The sequence below is a fragment of the Mesoplodon bidens genome, assembly GCF_964165515.1.
Source record: "Mesoplodon bidens genome assembly, chromosome: 16".
In the NCBI taxonomy this organism is placed as follows: Eukaryota; Metazoa; Chordata; class Mammalia; order Artiodactyla; family Ziphiidae; genus Mesoplodon; species Mesoplodon bidens.
The window spans coordinates 63,367,174-63,385,700 of NC_138173.1; the positions used below are offsets into that span (position 1 = coordinate 63,367,174).

General features: G+C 40.7%; 2 protein-coding genes across 2 annotated transcripts in view; one reads left to right on the forward strand and one right to left on the reverse strand.

The window, feature by feature from the left end:
- The first annotated feature begins 2,829 nt into the window (after positions 1-2,829).
- TRMT12 (tRNA methyltransferase 12 homolog) overlaps positions 2,830-18,527 on the forward strand; it is a 47,152-nt gene continuing 31,454 nt past the window's right edge. Inside the window, 3 exon segments of the mRNA XM_081214342.1 lie at positions 2,830-2,987; positions 7,041-7,119; positions 9,038-9,177. The gene's annotated coding sequence lies outside the window, so the exon portion shown is untranslated.
- Positions 13,777-14,177, reverse strand: LOC308630324 (translation machinery-associated protein 7). Its single transcript, XM_081258874.1, has one exon. It carries the CDS (start codon positions 14,138-14,140, stop codon positions 13,946-13,948), a length of 195 nt encoding a protein of 64 aa, XP_081115000.1. The 5' UTR covers positions 14,141-14,177; the 3' UTR covers positions 13,777-13,945.

The following is an 18,527-nucleotide window of genomic DNA, read 5'->3' on the forward strand; positions in this document are numbered from 1 at the left end:
AGTTCTGCTATAGAAAATAAGAGAAACGAAAATGTAGACACAATTTGCTTATGAGACATGTTACACGCAGAGTAAATGGATATGTGTTGAACATAGATAAAAAGGATGGAACAAATGAAAGTGCTACTTCAGATAGAAGGAGATAGACCAAGTAAACTTTAAATATTAGTAAGGCATGATCATACTACCTCTCGACTGACAACTGTGTCCTTCCTAAATTGGCCACCAACTAGTGATACCCATTATAGCCCCATTATGGCCTCATGTAGTCTCTGCACAAGAAAAGCAGATAAATCCCTAGCTGCTCAGGCAGCTAATGGCCAGCTACAGTTATGACCAGACACACTTGCTTCTGAATCACTCAGATGTATGTCAGATGTATGTCGATTCCAGACTCCTTCGTTCTGCCAAAACCCCTCGCTTACCCTCCACTCCGGTCCTTAAAACCATGCCATCTATGGTTTTAAGTGCTATGGTCCTTCCACCCTGCGTATACCCTATCCTAAGCTTGTTTATCTACTCCTTTTCTTTCTCCTTGCTTCTCATTCTGTTTTAAATTGGTTGATAAACTGTTGCTGCTCCTTTTTTTTTTTTTTTTTGCGGTACGCGGGCCTCTCACTGTTGTGGCCTCTCCCGTTGCGGAGTACAGGCTCCGGACACGCAAGCTCAGCGGCCGTGGCTCACGGGCCTAGCCGCTCTGCGGCATGTGGGATCTTTCCGGACCGGGGCATGAACCCATGTCCCCTGTGAAAACCACAAAATCTTACTAGGAAAATTAAAGAAGACTTAAATAAAAGGAGGAAAAGATCAATTCACGTTTGGAACAGTCAATAGCATTGATATAAGATGACGGTTCTCCCCAAATTAATCTATAAATTCAGTGCAATCCCAATCAAAATCCCAACTTGGTTTGTGTCTCTGTATATGTGCGTGTGAAATGGTCAAACGGATACTAAAATTTATATTGCAATGCAAATGGAGGCATACCAGAAAGAGCATGGGTCCCCTGACTTTACATCGTAACTCTAATACCTACTAGCTGATTCAGTTTGGACAAGTTGTCTATGATGCAAAGTCTTGGTTTGGGGGTTTCTTGTTATTTCTTAAAATACCACCTCACAGAGTCATGAGCATAAGATGAGTTAATATATGTGAAACACATGGCACAATACCTAACATGTAGTAGGTGGTTAAAAAATGATAGGTAGTATTAGAAGACATTAAGATTTAAAAATTAGTGTTAGCAGTATCAGTGTATCTACAAGTATCGTAGGCTCATATAACTTCAGAGCTAAAAGAAAGAGAATCCAACTGGATCTCTGTTTTCTCAACGTTTCTTCACTCTCCAACTCCCTGCAGTTTAGCTGTTTGGCTTCCAAAGGACAAGGCTGGAGATATAAATTTGAGAGCCATCAGCATCCAGGTATCATTGAAAAGCTGTAGACCTGGCCAGATTTCCAGTGGGTAACGTAAAGATGGAGATGAGAATGTGGGGCTGACCCTGGGGCCCTTCACCACTGAGACACTGGAGAGGCAGAGGAGCCAGCAAAGTAGGAGGGAAACCAGAGGACAATGAGGTTTATTGTCCTCCTCTCTGTTCCTAGCATTAGAAACACCCAGAATGATGTTCGCCTGATACTGGTCATCATTATTCTTGGGATATGGGATGCTTTTGTTAACTTTCTTCTTTGCCCTTGTCTCTGTTGCTTGAATTTTTGATGTTAAGTGTATATATTGATAATTTAAACAAATAGAAAGCTTTACTCTAAAGCAAGGAACTACAGAACACGTTTGGTATGAAAAACACCTGGAAAATCCTAAACAAATTCTGAACAGACAATCTCTCTTTTGGATCCTTTGCATTCCTCTACAGCAGTCAGTTCTGACTGCCTCTCATCATCACCTCATTTTGGTACTTCATCTTTAACGATTTAATCTCTATGTTGAAAAGTGTCCAAGAAGCAGTATCTCATGGAAGCAGGATGGAAAATATAAGAGAGGGGCTATCAACTGGAGCTCAGAACTCATGTGTTAATTTCATACTCCAAGAGGTTCATAGTTATCTGTCCATAAGTATACCTATAGGCAGCACAACTATCTCTGTCCACACAACATGAGAAGTGCATATGCACACATAATACCCATTCATATCAACACACACACACACACACACACACACGCACACACCCCTGCCTGACTCAGGGCAAAAAAAAAATATTTTGTAACTTTTCCCCCTTCCAGATCGCCCATTGTGTTTGAGGCTGGGTAGGGATGTTGACCAAGGTAAATGTAAACAATAGGGCTATGAAATGCCTTCTCTTCAGACTTTAAACTTGAATTCTTAATGAAGCTTCCAAGTGTTTAGATGCCCCAAGAACTATTTTTGAAAAATTACTCCAACTTTGAGCCCAGCAGCAAGATCAGCGGAAGGATTCTTGAATGTTCCTGTTTTTGAAGGAAAATAAGGCATCAACTCAGACTTTTCTGAACACCTTTTCAAATAGACTTATTAAATCATCTTCTAACACATACCTAAATTCAAATAATATTGACCCCTCCCCGCTCTGTACCAGCCACCAAGCTAGGACTGGAAGTATAAAAATAAAAAGATATTTTGTTTAAGGCCAAATTTTCTATTTTAGACCAAATATTTTCACTGCTGTCAGTTACTACTGTTCAATAGAATCGATCCTCAGGGTGTGAGAGGATTGCTCTTCCATGTCCTCTTGAAGTGGTGGGGGAGTGGCCATGTGACTTGCTTTGGCCAATGAATGGAAACCTGACTGACACATTTTCACCTCCAGATGCAGGCACTTAATTGCCTGTGCTCAGCTGTGCAGCTCTGTCCTCTCCTAGCACGGTGAGATTCACAACATGTATTGAAACGGAAGTTCCGTGAAATTGAAGAGGCGGGAAGTAGTGAGCCAATATAGGAGGACAGATGCCCTGGAGAGTTGCCCCAATCCACAGCAGATTTTGTGTGACAGGTAAACTTTTTTTGTGTTGAGTCACTGTGATTTAGGCAAAAGCTCCCATATCATGACTAGTACAGTTCCTACTTTGTTTCTCACATTGAATGATTCCCTTCACTCCTTCTATTTTCTTTATCTAAAAGGACACCTGTTGTTTGTTCTTCCTTGGGATTAAGATATAGGAAAACAGGGTCCTTGTTTCCTTTGTCTTGTTTCTGAGCTTTATGTGGGTCTGGGGCCACAGATACAGATTTAGGAGTCAACAGCATTAAGGAAGTGGTTAAATCCATGCACTGGATAGAAAATGTGTAAATGAAAATGTAAGAGGACAAAGACCTGGGAAACAACAACAGTTAAGGGATAAGCAAGAACCAAGAGAAGAAGGTAAGATGATGTGGCAAAAGGAAAACAAAAAACAGGTGGCCACAGAAGCCAAAGGATGATAAAGTTTCTAGAATGAGTGGTCTACAGTTTCAAATACAGCAGCAAAATCAAGCAAATGAAGGACAAGATAGTACTCATCAGAAACGATGTGTTGACTGTAAGTGGGTGAAAAAAGCACAGTTAATGGGAGAATAGATGACATCAACACAGTAATACAAGCGGGAAGCAGGTAGAGGAGTGGTAACTAACCTGACTGATCAGAGGGAGGTGGAAACTAAACTGGAATGGAACAACCTAGAAGCTTCATTTTAGTAACAGCCTCAAAAAAAGTATAGGAATTGGAGGCATCAGGTACCTCTGAAGGTAGAGATAGAGTTGAGCTGAAAACGGAAGATCCAGGTGAAAAATTTTAATGGAGCAGTTATAAACCCAGATCCCGTGCAGCTGGGAGATTGCCACTCCCTCACCCCAGGAGAAATCTAGAAGTTTACTAGTGGAGAGACGCTAGGCTTGGGGGCTCCAGGAGCACCTGAGGGCAAGGGAAGCACACCACAAACAAGGAGATTAAGTGAATGCCACAGACTGACTCATGGATCCCTCATCACTCTCCTGTTCTGCCTCAACAACGTTCTGTTAACCATAGTATTGGAGGATTCCTCTCTGAAAACCCAATAAAAGAGCACAGCCAGGCCACCCTGTAATTAACCAGGCCAGCAATTAACCAGTTCTGCCAGTCACAGTTTCTAGCTTTTTGTTGTCTCATTCTTAAAGACAAAATATGAGCTAAGAGCCTAAATTCACTAGTCAGCTGAAGAAAGCCTTCGAGATGGAAAGACAGGACCAAAATAGTAAAAAAACAAAACAAAAAAAGAGGAACTCAGGACATGGGGAGCAAAATAAAACTTTTGAAAATGTATAACATTAACATCTTTGCAAAATAAGAAATGATACTGCATCTATGGAAAGATAAGAGTCTATAAAAGTAGGAACATTCAGAAAACAAAAGGGATTTCCCTGGCAGTCCAGTGGTTAAGACTCCAAGCTTACAATGCAGGGGGCGCAGGTTTGAGCCCTGGTCAGGGAACTAAGATCCCACATGCCACACGGTGCAGCCAAAAAAATTTTTAAATTGAAAACAATTAAAAATAAAAACAGAAAACAAAAAATCTTACTTGAAAATTTGAAGTATGACAAAGTGAGAAATGTAGCAAAAAGATTGGAAGATAACACCAAGAAAAAACTTTATCATATCTATATGATAGATAATATAACAAAATAGAAGACAAGTGACAAAATTATAGAATCAGGAGGTGCAAGAGAGTTAAAGAAGATAAAGTAGTTTTGAAAATGTAAGGGAGAAAATTGTCAAAGTAATATCTGAAGGAGGGACTTCCCTGGTAGCACAGTGGTTAAGAATCTGCCTGCCAATGCAGGGGACACAGGTTCAAGCCGTGGTCCGGGAAGATCCCACATGCTGCAGAGCAACTAAGACCGTGCACCACAACTACTGAGCCTGCGTTCTAGGGCCCGCAAGCCACAACTACTGAGCCCATGAACCACAACTACTGAAGCCTGCCTGCCTAGAGCCCATGCTCCTCAACAAGAGAAACCACCCCAATGAGAAGCCGAAGCATCACAACAAAGAGTAGCCCCCACTCACCGCAACTAGAGAAAGCCCGTGAGCAGCAATGAAGACCCAACACAGCCAAAAATTAATTAATTAATTAATTAATTAAAAAACATCTGAAGGAAATTTCCCCTAAGTGAAGGTCATTTGTTCCCAGATTGAGAGTTCATTGAGGGCTCAGAACACTAGATAAAAAGAAGACCCACTCCAGAGCCTGTCATCATGACATTTCAGGTCACTAGGAACCAAGAACAGATTCTGAAAGTTCCCAGCATCAAAGTCAGTGGTTGTCAAGGGAAGTTCAATAAAAATAATCCCATTAGAATGGCTTCAGACTCTCAACAGCAATGCTGGAGACTAGAAGTCAACAGAGAAATAACTTCAAAATTCTGAGGGAAGTTATTTCCATTCTAGAATTCTATATCCAGCAGTCTAGTGTGAGGGTAGATTATAACCTTTTCAGACATGAACGTCTCAAAATATTTCTGTCCCATACATCGTATCAGGAAGAAACTGGAAGATGCATTCCATCAAATTGAAGGGATAAACCAAGAGATCCAGGAAATGGGAAGTCACAGGACGGCAGGTCTAGAGAGCAGCTAGTCTGCGTGGGAGCAAAGCAATGGAAGGTTCTGGGACGTGGGCCTCTAACAAAGAGGTGGACTTAATGAATTTTTCTGATGTATTTGAAATATTAAAGGAGAGTTACGCTTATGGGAGGGAGTCTGGGAATGGACCAGTGATCGAAAACTAAGCAAACTGAGGCAATTATTAACTCTAGTAATAAATTATATTAGGGAGAAATTATAATAAATTTAAAAGGCACAGGTAAATAGTATTTACAGAATTATAATAATACAGAACACTTATCTAACCAAAAATGATGATATATCTAAACTAGGCAGATGGGCGCCAGGGGAAAGAAAGGTCTTAGTCAATTCAGGCTGCCATAACAAAATACATAGATTGCATGGCTTAAATAATAGGAATTTATTTCCCACAGTTCTGGAAGCTGCAAGTCCAAGATAAAGGTGTCAGCAAGGTAGATTTCATTCTGAGGCCTCTTCTCTTGGCTTGTACACAGCGACCATCTAGCTCTGTGCTCACATAACCTCTTCTTTTTAAAAAAAAAAATTATTTATTTATTGGCTGTGTTGATTCTTCCTTGCTGCGTGTGGGCTTTTCTCTAGTTGCAGCGAGCAGGGGCTACTCTTTGTTGCAGTGCATGGGCTTTTCTTGTTGCAGAGTGCGGACTCTAGGCGCACAGGCTTCAGTAGTTGCAGCACGTGGGCTCAGTAGTTGTGGCTCACGGGCTTTGTTGCTCCGTGGCATGTGGGATCTTCCCGGACCAGGGCTCGAACCCATGTCCCCTGCATTGGCAGGCAGATTCTTAACCACTGCGCCACCAAGGAAGCCCCACATACTCTCTTCTTTTTGCAGGTGTGGGAGAGACAAAGCCCTCTGGTGTCTCTTCTTATAAGGGTGTTAATCCCATCATGAGGGCCCCACCCTCGTGATCTCATCTAATCCTACTTACCTCCCCCAAACCCCATCTCCAAATACTATCACATTGGAGTTGAGCCTAAACATATGAATTTGTGGGAGACACAAACATAATAAGAAGTATGTTTGAGTGTTTATCTGTATAGGTGCTGTAGGGCAAGGAGGTGGGAGTAGAAAAGCTAAATCCTTATCTTGCATAGTAAACATGCCAGTTAGCATCACCATAGGACACGGGTGGTAGTCCACTCTAAATAGGGTCAACTGAGGAGGGTTTATTTGCAAAGGTATGGGTGTAGGGGAGCCCCAAGAGATAGTGCAGTCACCCAGGGCTTAGAAGAAATTGCACTGTCACCAACCCTAGGCTCACAGGGATGAGTGGAGTGCATGGGGCCCACAGTCTAGAATGAGAGTCACGTAGAAAATGCCTCCCTGAGAGAAGCAGTGACCTCCTGTTGAGGGCACAGCCAGCTAGATTAGATGGTCAAGGAGGGAAACAGGGGAATAAAGGTTCTGCTCTCACTGTCTTTTCTCTCTCTCTCTGATCTCCTCTCCAGGTTCTCCCAGCTGGGGAAAAACAAACTCGTCTGGAAGTCAAAGGGCCCATTCATCAACCCATTGGTGTGGTCCATACAGGTGAGTTTCTCTGAATGGAGAGCAAGGAGAAGGGTACAGAGTAGATCCAAAGGACAAATGAGAGATAGCCAGCACAGTAAGAAAGCCAAAAAATGAAGAAATAATAGGCATAATCTTAATATGTGCCCAGAAGAGAGTTCTACAAGAATTGAAAATAGTTGCCTTTTTTTTTTTTTCCCATACCTTGGGGCAGACCAAAGATCGAACCTGCGCCCCCTGCATTGGAAGCATGGAGTCTTTTTTTTTTTTCTTCTTCCATTTTTGGCTATGTTGAGTCTTCCTTGCTGCGCACGGGCTCTCTCTAGTTGCGGTGAGCAAGGGCTACTCTTCATTGCGGTGCACAGGCTTCTCACTGTGGTGGCTTCTCTTGTTGCGGAGCATGGGCTCTAGGCACGTGGGCTTCAGTAGTTGTGGCATGCAGGCTCAGTAGTTGTGGCTCGCAGGCTCTAGAGCGCAGGCTCAGTAGTTGTTGGTGCACGGGCTTAGTTGCTCCGCGGCATGTGGGATCTTCCCAGACCAGGGATCGAATCCGTGTCCCCTGCATTGGCAGGCAGATTCTTAACCACTGCACCACCAGGGAAGTCCCAGAAGCACGGGGTCTTAACCACTGGACTGCCAGGGAAGCCCAGTGGTTGCCTTCGTGAAATAAAAATTGAAAATAGGGAGATGCAGGGTTGGGAACTGCTTTTTTTTAAAATATATATCAATAGAATATAAACTGTGTAGAACTCTTTGACTTTTATAACTAAATACAACTTTGACAAAAATAATTTTAAGTGCTTTTTGGATTTGCAATGAAAAAATCATTGATAAACTTTTGCCATGCAATTTCAGTTAAGTGCTGGGACCTGAGGTCAGATTATAGTGGGTTAAGAAGAGAAGCTGAGATGAGTGGAGATGAATTCTAAATGGCAGTCAAATGTTGTTAATCAAATGTTTAGTTAATGTCTTTAACAGCTAGTCTGTTAGCTTAGCTAGGTCAAAGGTATGCTGCCTGTGATTTGTGTTTTAATGACCCTGCACACTGCTACTTTGGGCCCACATGTGTAATCTACGTGTCTAGGATATTCATGTACAGTTTTAGGATTCAGAACTTCTTTTTGTGCTTTTAATTATTAAAATGGTTTCTGGCTATTATTTCTTAACCTGTGCCCAAAATATCATCTTGCCTTTGACACCCATTCCTCCTACTGTATTTCCTTTGTATACCTTCCCAACTCAAACTCAAAATCTGAACCGTCTTTGACCTCCTCTTTCACTTCTAGCATGTCCTTGCCAAATGCTATACATTCTACCTATTAAATGTTTTTAGCTCCTCATTTTCACCCTAGCCGACCCTGACAGAGTTTAAGCCATCAGGATTTGTTTATGTCACTATGGGACTAACTCCTTCTCTAAGCCTCTAATCTCCACCTCCAATACATCCCCTTATTAACTAATGGACTTCCTGGTCTTATTAGAAATTGCTTTTCCAGACACATCTCTCATTACTTCCCCTTTCTTGAGCCAAACACTCCTTTGGTGCTTGCCAAGAATTCCACTCTCCATGCCTATGTTCATGTTGTCACCTCTGCTTGCAGCACCTTCATGCTCATTTTCTCTACGTGTCCAGTCTTCCCCAGTCTTCAAGGCCCAGCTCTAATGCCTTCCCATGCCTGAGGTGCTCTTGGAGATGCTTTCCAGGAAGGCATGAGCTGCTTTTCTGAAGCCCCTCATCACTTTCTCTGAAAGAAGTCCTTGTGTTCTAGTACATGGGGTGCCTCACTTGCAAGCAACTTGAAGGAAACTTCCCTATCTAATTCATCTTTGTTTACCCTGAACAGCAAGCATGGTATCCTGTACCTGTACACACTCAATACATTTGCTGAATTTTTTTAAAAAATATTTATTTATTTATTCATTCATTTTGGCTGTGCAGGTTCTCAGTTGTGACACACAGGATCCTTAGTTGTGGCATGTGGGCTCTTTAGTTGTGGCATGTGTGTGGGATCTAGTTTCCTGACCAGGGATCAAACCCAGGCCCCCTGCATTGGGAGTGTGGAGCCACCGGACTGCCAGGTAGGTCCCCATTTGTTAACTTTTAAAAGAAGTAGCCAATCAATATTTTTCCTGCTTTATTGAGGTATAACTGGTATACAAAAAATTTGCACATAATTAATGTATATCATTTGGTAAGTTTAGACAAATTTATACACTCATGGTGCCATCACCAAAATCAAGGTAATAAACATATCCATCGCCTCCAAAAGTTTCCTTGTGTCCCTTTGTTTTGGTTTTGGTTTTGGTTCTTGGTAAGAGCACCTAACATGAGATCTAACTTCTTAACAGATTTTAAGCACATGATACCTCATTGTTAACCACAGGCACTATGTTGTACAGAAGATCTCTGGAACTTACTCATCTTGTGTAACTGTAACCTTATACCCACTGAAAAACTCCCCTATTCCTCTCCCCCCATTCCCTGGTAACCACCATTCAGCCAATCAACATTTGATTTTACGATATACTGTCATTTGAAAGGCAAAAAAGAGCAGTGATCTTAGGAACTATTATCATAATTAGACCATCTGACTTCAAACCTCAGGTGCCAGAAAGATAGGAAAATATTATATTATCGTTAAGGAAAAGATAGAGGGGGGGGGCACTGAGAAGTCCTATTAAAATTCAGAAGCCATAACCCGTTATTATAGCCACCATGTAAATAAAGGTTAAGAACAGAGTTATTGGAGTCAGATTACCTTTGGCCAGAATCTTGACTCTGCCCCTTAAGGACTGCATAGCCTTGGACCAATTAGCCCCTTTGAGCCTTCTTTCCTCAATTTCCTTCTTGGCAAAATTCAGACAATAATGTTACCTACCCTCCAAAGCCATTCATATACTTAAGTGAGATACAGGCAGACCTCATTTTGTTGTGCTTTGCTTTACTGAGCTTTCCAGATACTGCATTTTTTACGAATGAAGGTTTGTGGCAAATCTGCATCAGGCAAGTCTATCGGCACCATTTTTCTAACAGCATTTGCTCATTTCATGTCTCTGTGTCATATTTTGGTAATTCTTGCAATATTTCAAACTTTTTCATTATTATTATATTTGTTATGGTGTTCTGTGCTCACTGATCTTTGATGTTTCTACTACTCACTGAAGGTTCAGATGATGGTTAGCATTTTTTAGCAATAAAGTATTTTTTAATTAAGGTATGTACATTGTTTTCATAGACATAATGCTACTGCACACTTAATAACTACAGTATAGTGTAAACATTACCTTTATATGTACTGGGAAACCAAAACATTTGTGTGACTTGGTTTATTGCAATATTTGCTTTATTTATTTATTTGGCCACATGACGTGGCTTGTGGGATCTTAGTTCCCTGACCAAGGATTGAACCCAGGCCCTTGGCAGTGAAACCATGGTGTCCTAACCACTGGACCACCAGGGAATTCCCAATATTTGCTGTATTTTGATGGTCTGGAACCGAACCTGTAATATCTCTGAGGTATGCTGGTAATGTACACGAAGAATTTTGCTGAATGCCTGGAATACATCATATACACTCAGTAAATGATAGCTTCTTTTTTATCATCAGTAGTGAGAACTGTGTTAAGCAGTTGCCAAGAGCACTCACTAGCTTTTGAATCAGATGGAGCTGGGAGTGCTTATTAAAAATGATGAGAGACCACTCAAACTCATTTTACTAGGCAATCATTAAACTCATACCAAAGCAAGTTAAGGACACTGAGAGAAAAGAAAATTACAGGCCAACGTTCTTGATGCACTTAGATGCAAAAATACTCAACAAATACTAGCAAACCAAATTTAACAGCACATTAAAAGGATCATACACCATAATCAAGTGAGATTTACCCCTGAGATGCAAGGATGGTTCGGTTCAACATACACAAATCAATAAATGTGATATGCCACATTAATAGAATGAAGGATAAAAACCATATGGTAGTCTAAATAGATTCAGAAAAAGCATTTCACAAAATTCAACAGCCTTTTGTGATAAAAATTCTCAACAAATTAGGTATAGAAGGACTGTGCCATAACAAAGGCCATATATGACAAAACCACAACATCATACTCAATGGTGAAGAGCTGAAAGCTTTTCCTTTAAGACCAGGAATAAGACAAGGGTGCCCATTCTTACCACTTCTATTCAATGTAGTACTGGAAATCTTAGAGTAATTAGGCAAGAAAAAAAATGGCATCCAAATTGGAAAGGAAGAATAACAACAAAAAACAAAACAAAACAAAAACCAAACAAACAAAAAACAAATTGAAGAGGAAGAAGTTAAATTGTCTCTGTTTGCAGATGACATGATTCATATGAGTAGCATTGACATATATACACTACCAAATGTAAAACAGATAGCTGGTGGGAAGCAGCAGCATAGCACAGGGAGATCAGCTCAGTGCTTTGCTATGACCTAGAGGGGTGGGATGGGGAGGGTGGGAGGAAGGCTCAAGAGGGAGGGAATATGGGGATATATGTATGCATATGGCTGGTTCACTTTGTTGTACAATAGAAACTAACACAGCATTGTGAAGCAATTATAGTCCTATAAAGATGTATTAAAAAAAAAAGAAGAAAACCCTAGAGACTCCACCAAAAATTGTTAGAACTAATAAATGAATTCAGTAAAGTTGCAGGATACAAAATCAATATGTAAAAATCAGTTGCTTTTCTATACACTAACAATAAACTATCTGGAAATAAATTAAGAAAGCAGTTTTATCTACAGTAGTACCAAAAAACAATAAAATACTTAGGATAAATTTAACCAGTTAGCTGAAAGAGCTATATAATGAAAACCATAAGACATTGATGAAATAAACTGAAGAAGACACAAATAAATGGAAAAATATACCATGCTCATGAATTGGAAGAATTAAATTGTTAAAATGTCCATACTGCCCAAAGCCATCTTTAGATTTTTATTTATTTTTTTTTTGCGGTACGCGGGCCTCTCACTGTTGCGGCCTCTCCCGTTGCGGAGCACAGGCTCCAGACGCGCAGGCTCAGCAGCCATGGCTCACGGGCCCGGCCGCTGCGTGGCATGTGGGATCTTCCCAGACGGGCACGAACCCGTGTCCCCTGCATCAGCAGGCGGACTCTCAACCACTGCGCCACCAGAGAAACCCCCCATCTTTAGATTTAATGCAAATCCTAAAATGCATGTGGAACCACAGAAGACCTTGAATAGCCAGAGCAGTCTTGAGCAAGAAAAACAGCTGGAGGCATTGCACTTCCTGATTTCAAGCTATATTGCAAAGCTATAGTAATCAAAACAGTATGGTACTGGCATAAAAACAGACACATAAACCAAAAGAACATAATAGAGAGCCAAGAAATATGCCCATGCATGTACATATAATATTTGACAAGAATACACAATGAGGAAAGAATAGTCTCTTTCAATAAATGGTGTTGGGAAAACTGTATATCCACATTCAAAAGAATGAACTTCAACCATTACACAAAAATAAACTAAAAATGAATTAAAAACTTAAGTGTAAGTCCTGAAACCATAAAATTTCTAGAAGAAAACACAGGGAGTAAGCTCCTTGACACTGATCTTGGTAATGATTTTCTGGATGTGACACCAAAAGCACTGGCAACAAAAGCAAAAAGAAAACAAGTGGGATTATACCAAACTAAAAAGCTTCTGTACAGCATAGAAAACAATCAAAAAAATGAAAAGGCAACTTGCAGAATGTGAGAAACTATTTGCAAACTATACATCTGATAAGGGGTTAATAACCAAAATACATAAATAACTCTTACAACTTAATAGCAAAAAAATAAAAAAGATTAAAAAATGGGTAAAGGACCTGAAGAGACATTTTCCCAAAGAAGACATTCAATTGACCAATAGTTATATGAAAAGGCATTAAATATCACTAATCATCAAGGAAATGCAAATCAAAACCACAGTGAGATATCACCTCACACCTGTTAGCATGGCTAGTACCAAAAAGACAAGAGGTTACAAGTGTTGGCAATGGTTGCATAAAAGGGAACCCTCCTACACTGTTGATGGGCATGTAAACTGGTACAACAATTATGAAAACAGTATGAATATTCCTCAAAAAGTTAAAAATAAAACCAAATACCATATGATCTAGCAATCCCACTTCTTGGTATATATCCAAAGGAAATGAAATCAGTATCTTGAAGAGAGATCTGCTCTCCCATGTTCATTGCAGTATCATTCACAATAGTCAAGATATGAAAACATCCAAAGTATCCATGAACAGATGAATTGGTTTAAAAACGTGGTATATTGCTAAAATAAAATAAAATGGAGACTGTAGAGAAAACCATTTAATCCATGTAAGCAAAACTCAATATAGCTTATTTGATGAATGTAAGCAAAACTTAAGTTATTTCTTCCTCCACACTTCCCAGTTGCTGTAAAGTTAAATAATTAGGCCTGCTGATCAGTTTCATAGTAATATGTAATCATTATTTAGTATTCACCACATGGAAGACACCACATGTGCTACGTACTTTGCATACCTCATCTCATTTAATCCTCTTAGCCTCGAAAAAGTAGCTTTTGTTATCTCCAGTTTATAGATAATAATAATCATGATGATTATAGCTCTTTTTTTTACAAGTTTATTTATTTATTTATTTATTTATTTATTTATTTTTTACAAAAGTTTATTCTTAAATGTACAATAGTTTCCAAGACAACATTTCATTCTAGCTATAGGTGGCAACAGATGTTATGGCAGGGAATCCAGATGTTTAATCCAGATGTTTAAACAGGAATGGAACTAAGGATCATCATTGCCTCAGGCACAAGGAACAGCTTACTTTTTGCCAGATTTCTTAATTCCACCTGTGGCCAGGGGGCCTTTCCCCGCGGCCTTCGCTTTTAGCTCCTCAAGTTTCCTTTGCTCCTCCTTCTGTTTCTGCTTGAATGCTTTATCTTCCTCGTCCATCTCCTTGGCTTGCTTCTTGGGCTGCTTCAGGGGCTTCTTCTTCCCACCTTCACGGCCCGACATGGCGCCTGCCGCCCCTTCCCCAGACCCTGCCACCGGATGCCGATTATAGCTCTTGAGTGCTTACCATGGTCCAGGTACTGTGCTAAACCTTAATATAGGTTACCTCTCTTTATCTTTATTAAAAATCCTATGTGGTAGGAACTATTTTTAACCCTCATTTTTCAGATGAGAAACCAGATGTTCAGACAGGTTAAGTAACTTGCCCAAGGTCATACAGCTAATAAATGATGGACAGGATTCAAACCTCTGGTCTCTGTGATTCTAGAGTTCAAGGTTTTTCCCCTCAGAAGCCCAGCCAGCTTCAGGCACAGACGTGTCTTTGTGTAAGTTTCAAAGTCTCTCAAAATCAAAAAGTCTATTTCTCTTCTTGATAGCTCCAGCAGCAATTTCCCTCAGTAAATTATCTGTTGACTGACTAGCTTCCCATTTAATGACTTTATTAATCTCCAGTTTGAAGTTCCCCTTATCATTACCCTTTTTAACTATCCCAAATGATTTCTCCATGTAATGTTGTCCCTGAGGCACTGGAAAATATATCATTTGAGAAAAGGTTATGTAAGATAATACACTAAATACAGGGTCCATTCAGACCAACCGTTAACACAATAAACGTTAGAAAGGATTAATGTACTTCCGTCTTTGCCACTTGCAACTATTTATTGGCATCCTTCTCTCTGCTTAGCACTGTACTAGACATTCTGACCTTGCAGATCCATGACCTTGTCTCCCTCCCATGATTCTTTGCTCCCCCTTTCTTCAGCCACTAATCCCCATGGTCATGCCTGGCTTGGACATCACAAATAATGTCAATACCTCAATGTTCAATTAATGCACTTCCCTCTCTGATCAACACTTTCTACCGTTTTAGATACTCTTATTCTTACTCCTCCTCACTATAGTTGTTTGACCCTATGGGGACCTTTAATCCATTGACTCTACTATTTTTTTATTATTCACCAATCCTTGTGTCCTCCCTTCCCTTTGAGCCCATCTTACATTACATGGCGTTATAATGACTCCCTTTGAAACACTATTAACTTGCTTGCCTCCCTCTCTCTCCATCCTCCTTATTTGGCAAATTGTCAGCTGGCTAGACTCAAATATTTGCCAGATACCCATGCCAGCTCCTAAGAAGCCACGTGTGGCTGGGGAGCATCATAACCTTCTCTACCTGTGCCCATTTCTGGGCCTTCTCTCCCTTTACAATAGATGAGGGGTTCCTGCTCTCATCAGAGGTGTGGTCTATGGAGCTTTCCTACTCCGGTAGACTACTGCTAGAATTAACCCCCAGTCTCTTTCATCTTTAAGTTCTCCCTACTGGATAAAAGCATAAAAGCACCTTCCATTATCTTCTATCTTTAAACAAAACAGATCTCTTGAACACACTTATTTATAGCTACTGCGCCATTTTTCTGTTTCATTTCAGGGCAGAACTTCTGACAGAGGTGTTTGTGGTCAGCATTTCCACTTCCTCACTTCCCATTTACTCTTTAACCCTCTCGGTTAGACCTCCACCGCCACCACAGCACCAAAACTGCTTTTATCTGACAATAAGGACGGTGTTGACAAATGCAGTGTTCACTTCTTTGTACTGATTTTCTTCCAAATCTCAAAGGTATGTGCAGTAATGAACTACCCTCTTATTCTAGAAATGCTCTTTTTTGGCCACGCTGGGTGACATGAGGGATCTTAGTTCCCCGACCAGGGATCGAACCTGTGCCCCCTGCAGTGGAAGCGTGGAGTGCTGACCACTGAATCTCCAGGGAGTTCCCTTTTTTTTTTTTTTTTTGACATCTGGGAAAACACTCTTCTGGTTTTCCTACCATCTCACTGGCAGTTCCTTCTTCTAAGTCTTCTTTAAAAGTTCTTCTGCATTACCCTGGCTTGTTCTAGGGATTGCTCCTCAGCTTATTTCTCTTTCTACCTACACTTGCATCTTAGGTGGTCTCATTCAGTCCCATAGCTATAAATGCCATCTATGGGCCAAAGATTCCCAAATCTCTGTCTTCAGACTAACATGTCCAGACTCATGTATTTACTTGACATCTTTAGTTGGATGTCCAATATGCATCTCAAATGTGACAAAAGCAAAGAACTCATGATTCTACACCATTTATCCCCAATCTAGCCCTAGGTAAGTAAGCAGCACTACTATCCATCCAAATTCTTGGGTCAAAATCCTAAATGTGAAATGCCTGTAATAGGCAAATCTACAGAGATAGAAAATAGAGTAGTGATTGCCTAGGTGTCCTGCGTTGAATGATGGCCCCTAGAAAGATATAGCTGTGTCCTAGTCCCTGGAATCTATGAATATGATGTTATTGGAAAAGGGTCTTTGCAGATGTAATTAAGGATCTTGAGATGAAATCATCCAAGATTCCCCAGGTGGGCCCTAAATCCAATGACAATTGTCTTTATAAGATAAGAAGAGAAGACATGGAAGAGAGGAGAAGGCCATGTGAAGATGGAGGCAAAGATTGGAGTGATGCAGCCATAAGCCAAGGAATGCCCGAAGCTGCCAGAAGCCAGAGAGGTAGGGAAGGATTCTCCACTGGAGCTTTCAGAGGGAGCACAGTCCTGCTGACAGCTTGAGTTTTGACTTCTGGCTTCCAGAACTGTGAGAAAATAAGTTTCTGTTGTTTTAGGCTATCAAGTTCCTGGTAATACACTAGGGCTGCTGGGTGGAGAGAACCGAGGAATGACTGCTAGTAGGTGTGAGGTTCCTTTTTGGAATGATGAAAATGCTCTAAAATTATATTATAATCATGGTTGCACAACTCTATAAATATACTAAAAAACCATTGGTTTGAAGACACTAAATGGATGAATTTTCTGGTATACAGATTATATCTCAATAATGCTGTAAAAATAAAATGTCTTGGAGTTATCTTTTAACCCTGAAATAAAAAATAATAATAATAAAGATTTCTTTACACTTTGTGCTCTCTTCCGAAATATATCTCAAATATGACTACTTCCCTTTATCTGCATGGCCACCTTTTTAGTCCTGGCCTGTCATCTCTAGTCTATATAACCACAATAGCCTGTTTCCCTGTTTCCACTCATGTAAATCCATACTCCTTAAAGCAGATAAAATGGTTATCTTAGAACATAGATCATGTCACTCTCTTGCTTAACCCCTCTCTACCTGTCCCCATGGATTTCCTTTGTACTTGGAATGGAATCGAAACTCTTCACTGAGTGCCACTGAGCCTTCTATGGCCTATCTGGCCTCCGTCCACATCTGAGATCCCATCTCCTTAAATGCTGCCTTTTCTCCACACTTTATCCACACAAACCCTCCTTAAAATCCTGGGACAGACCAATCTTGTCCCTGCCTCAGGGCTTCTGCCCCTGCTGTTTCTCCTGCATGTAGCACTTTGCTTCTCAGCTTCCCCATGGCTGTTTCTTTGTCAAAACCATTCTGACCACCCTGTAAAGAGTTGCCTCTCCCCAATTTACTCTCAGTCATGTCACTTTGTTTTATTATTTAGCAATTTTTGTTATCTGAAATAACCTTGTCCGTTTAGTTTGATGCTTTTTTATAGTCTTATTTCCTCTTATTAAAGATAAGTTCTATGAGATAGGGACTTTATCTGTCTTGTTCTTTGCCGAATCGCTGCTCCTACCACAGTGCCTGACAAAAGAGATGCTCAGTAAATATTGCAGCCATGAACAAATGAAGGATACAACTCATAATGCACAGCCTTTTGCCCTTAAGACACTTACAGTCTATTGGAGGTCCAAGACATACTTGCACTGTCGTAAAATATTCAACAACAATTTAAGATAGAGGGAACACTGCCAATATGTAAATAGAATAGTCTTCTCCTAGAACAAGTCTGATGACCATCCCATGGTAAGGAGGTCCTGGGGAACACATTCTTTCCCAAGCCTGCACTGGTTGGGCAGCTGGAGTGACTGAAAGGGAGAGTGAGGCCCATGAGTTGTGCAGGTGCTCATGACTTTTGATGACCTCTGCCAAGATGCAGAAGCAAGTCCAGAGAGCTGTGGCTTCCCCGGGCCGTATCCCTGGACCAGTTCCTTTTTCTTTACAACATGTGATCCTCGTTCTTATCCTTCTTGGCTTCCAGATTCCAGTCTCTACACTGTAAGTTCAGTGCCTGCTTCTGTCCCCAAAGTCTTGACCTTTGTGGGATTTTGAAATGTCCCTCTATTGGCCCAGCACCCTGCACAGCCCTGACTGTCCTCTGAATCCTGGAGCCAGAAATTCCCTTCCCCAACTCTGGTCTCCCAGACATCCCTCTTTTCCCCTGAAATCTTTCTCTGCCACAGAGGAATTTGTGAAATCGATATCAAGATTAACCAAGATGTGGTATAGTAGAAAAAAGCATGAGACTTGGTATCAAAAGAAAAGTTGAGATCA

Coding starts and splice junctions, on each gene's coding strand:
- LOC308630324 (XM_081258874.1), bottom strand. CDS start 14,140: ATGTCGGGCCGTGAAGGTGGGAAGAAGAAGCCCCTGAAGCAGCCCAAG.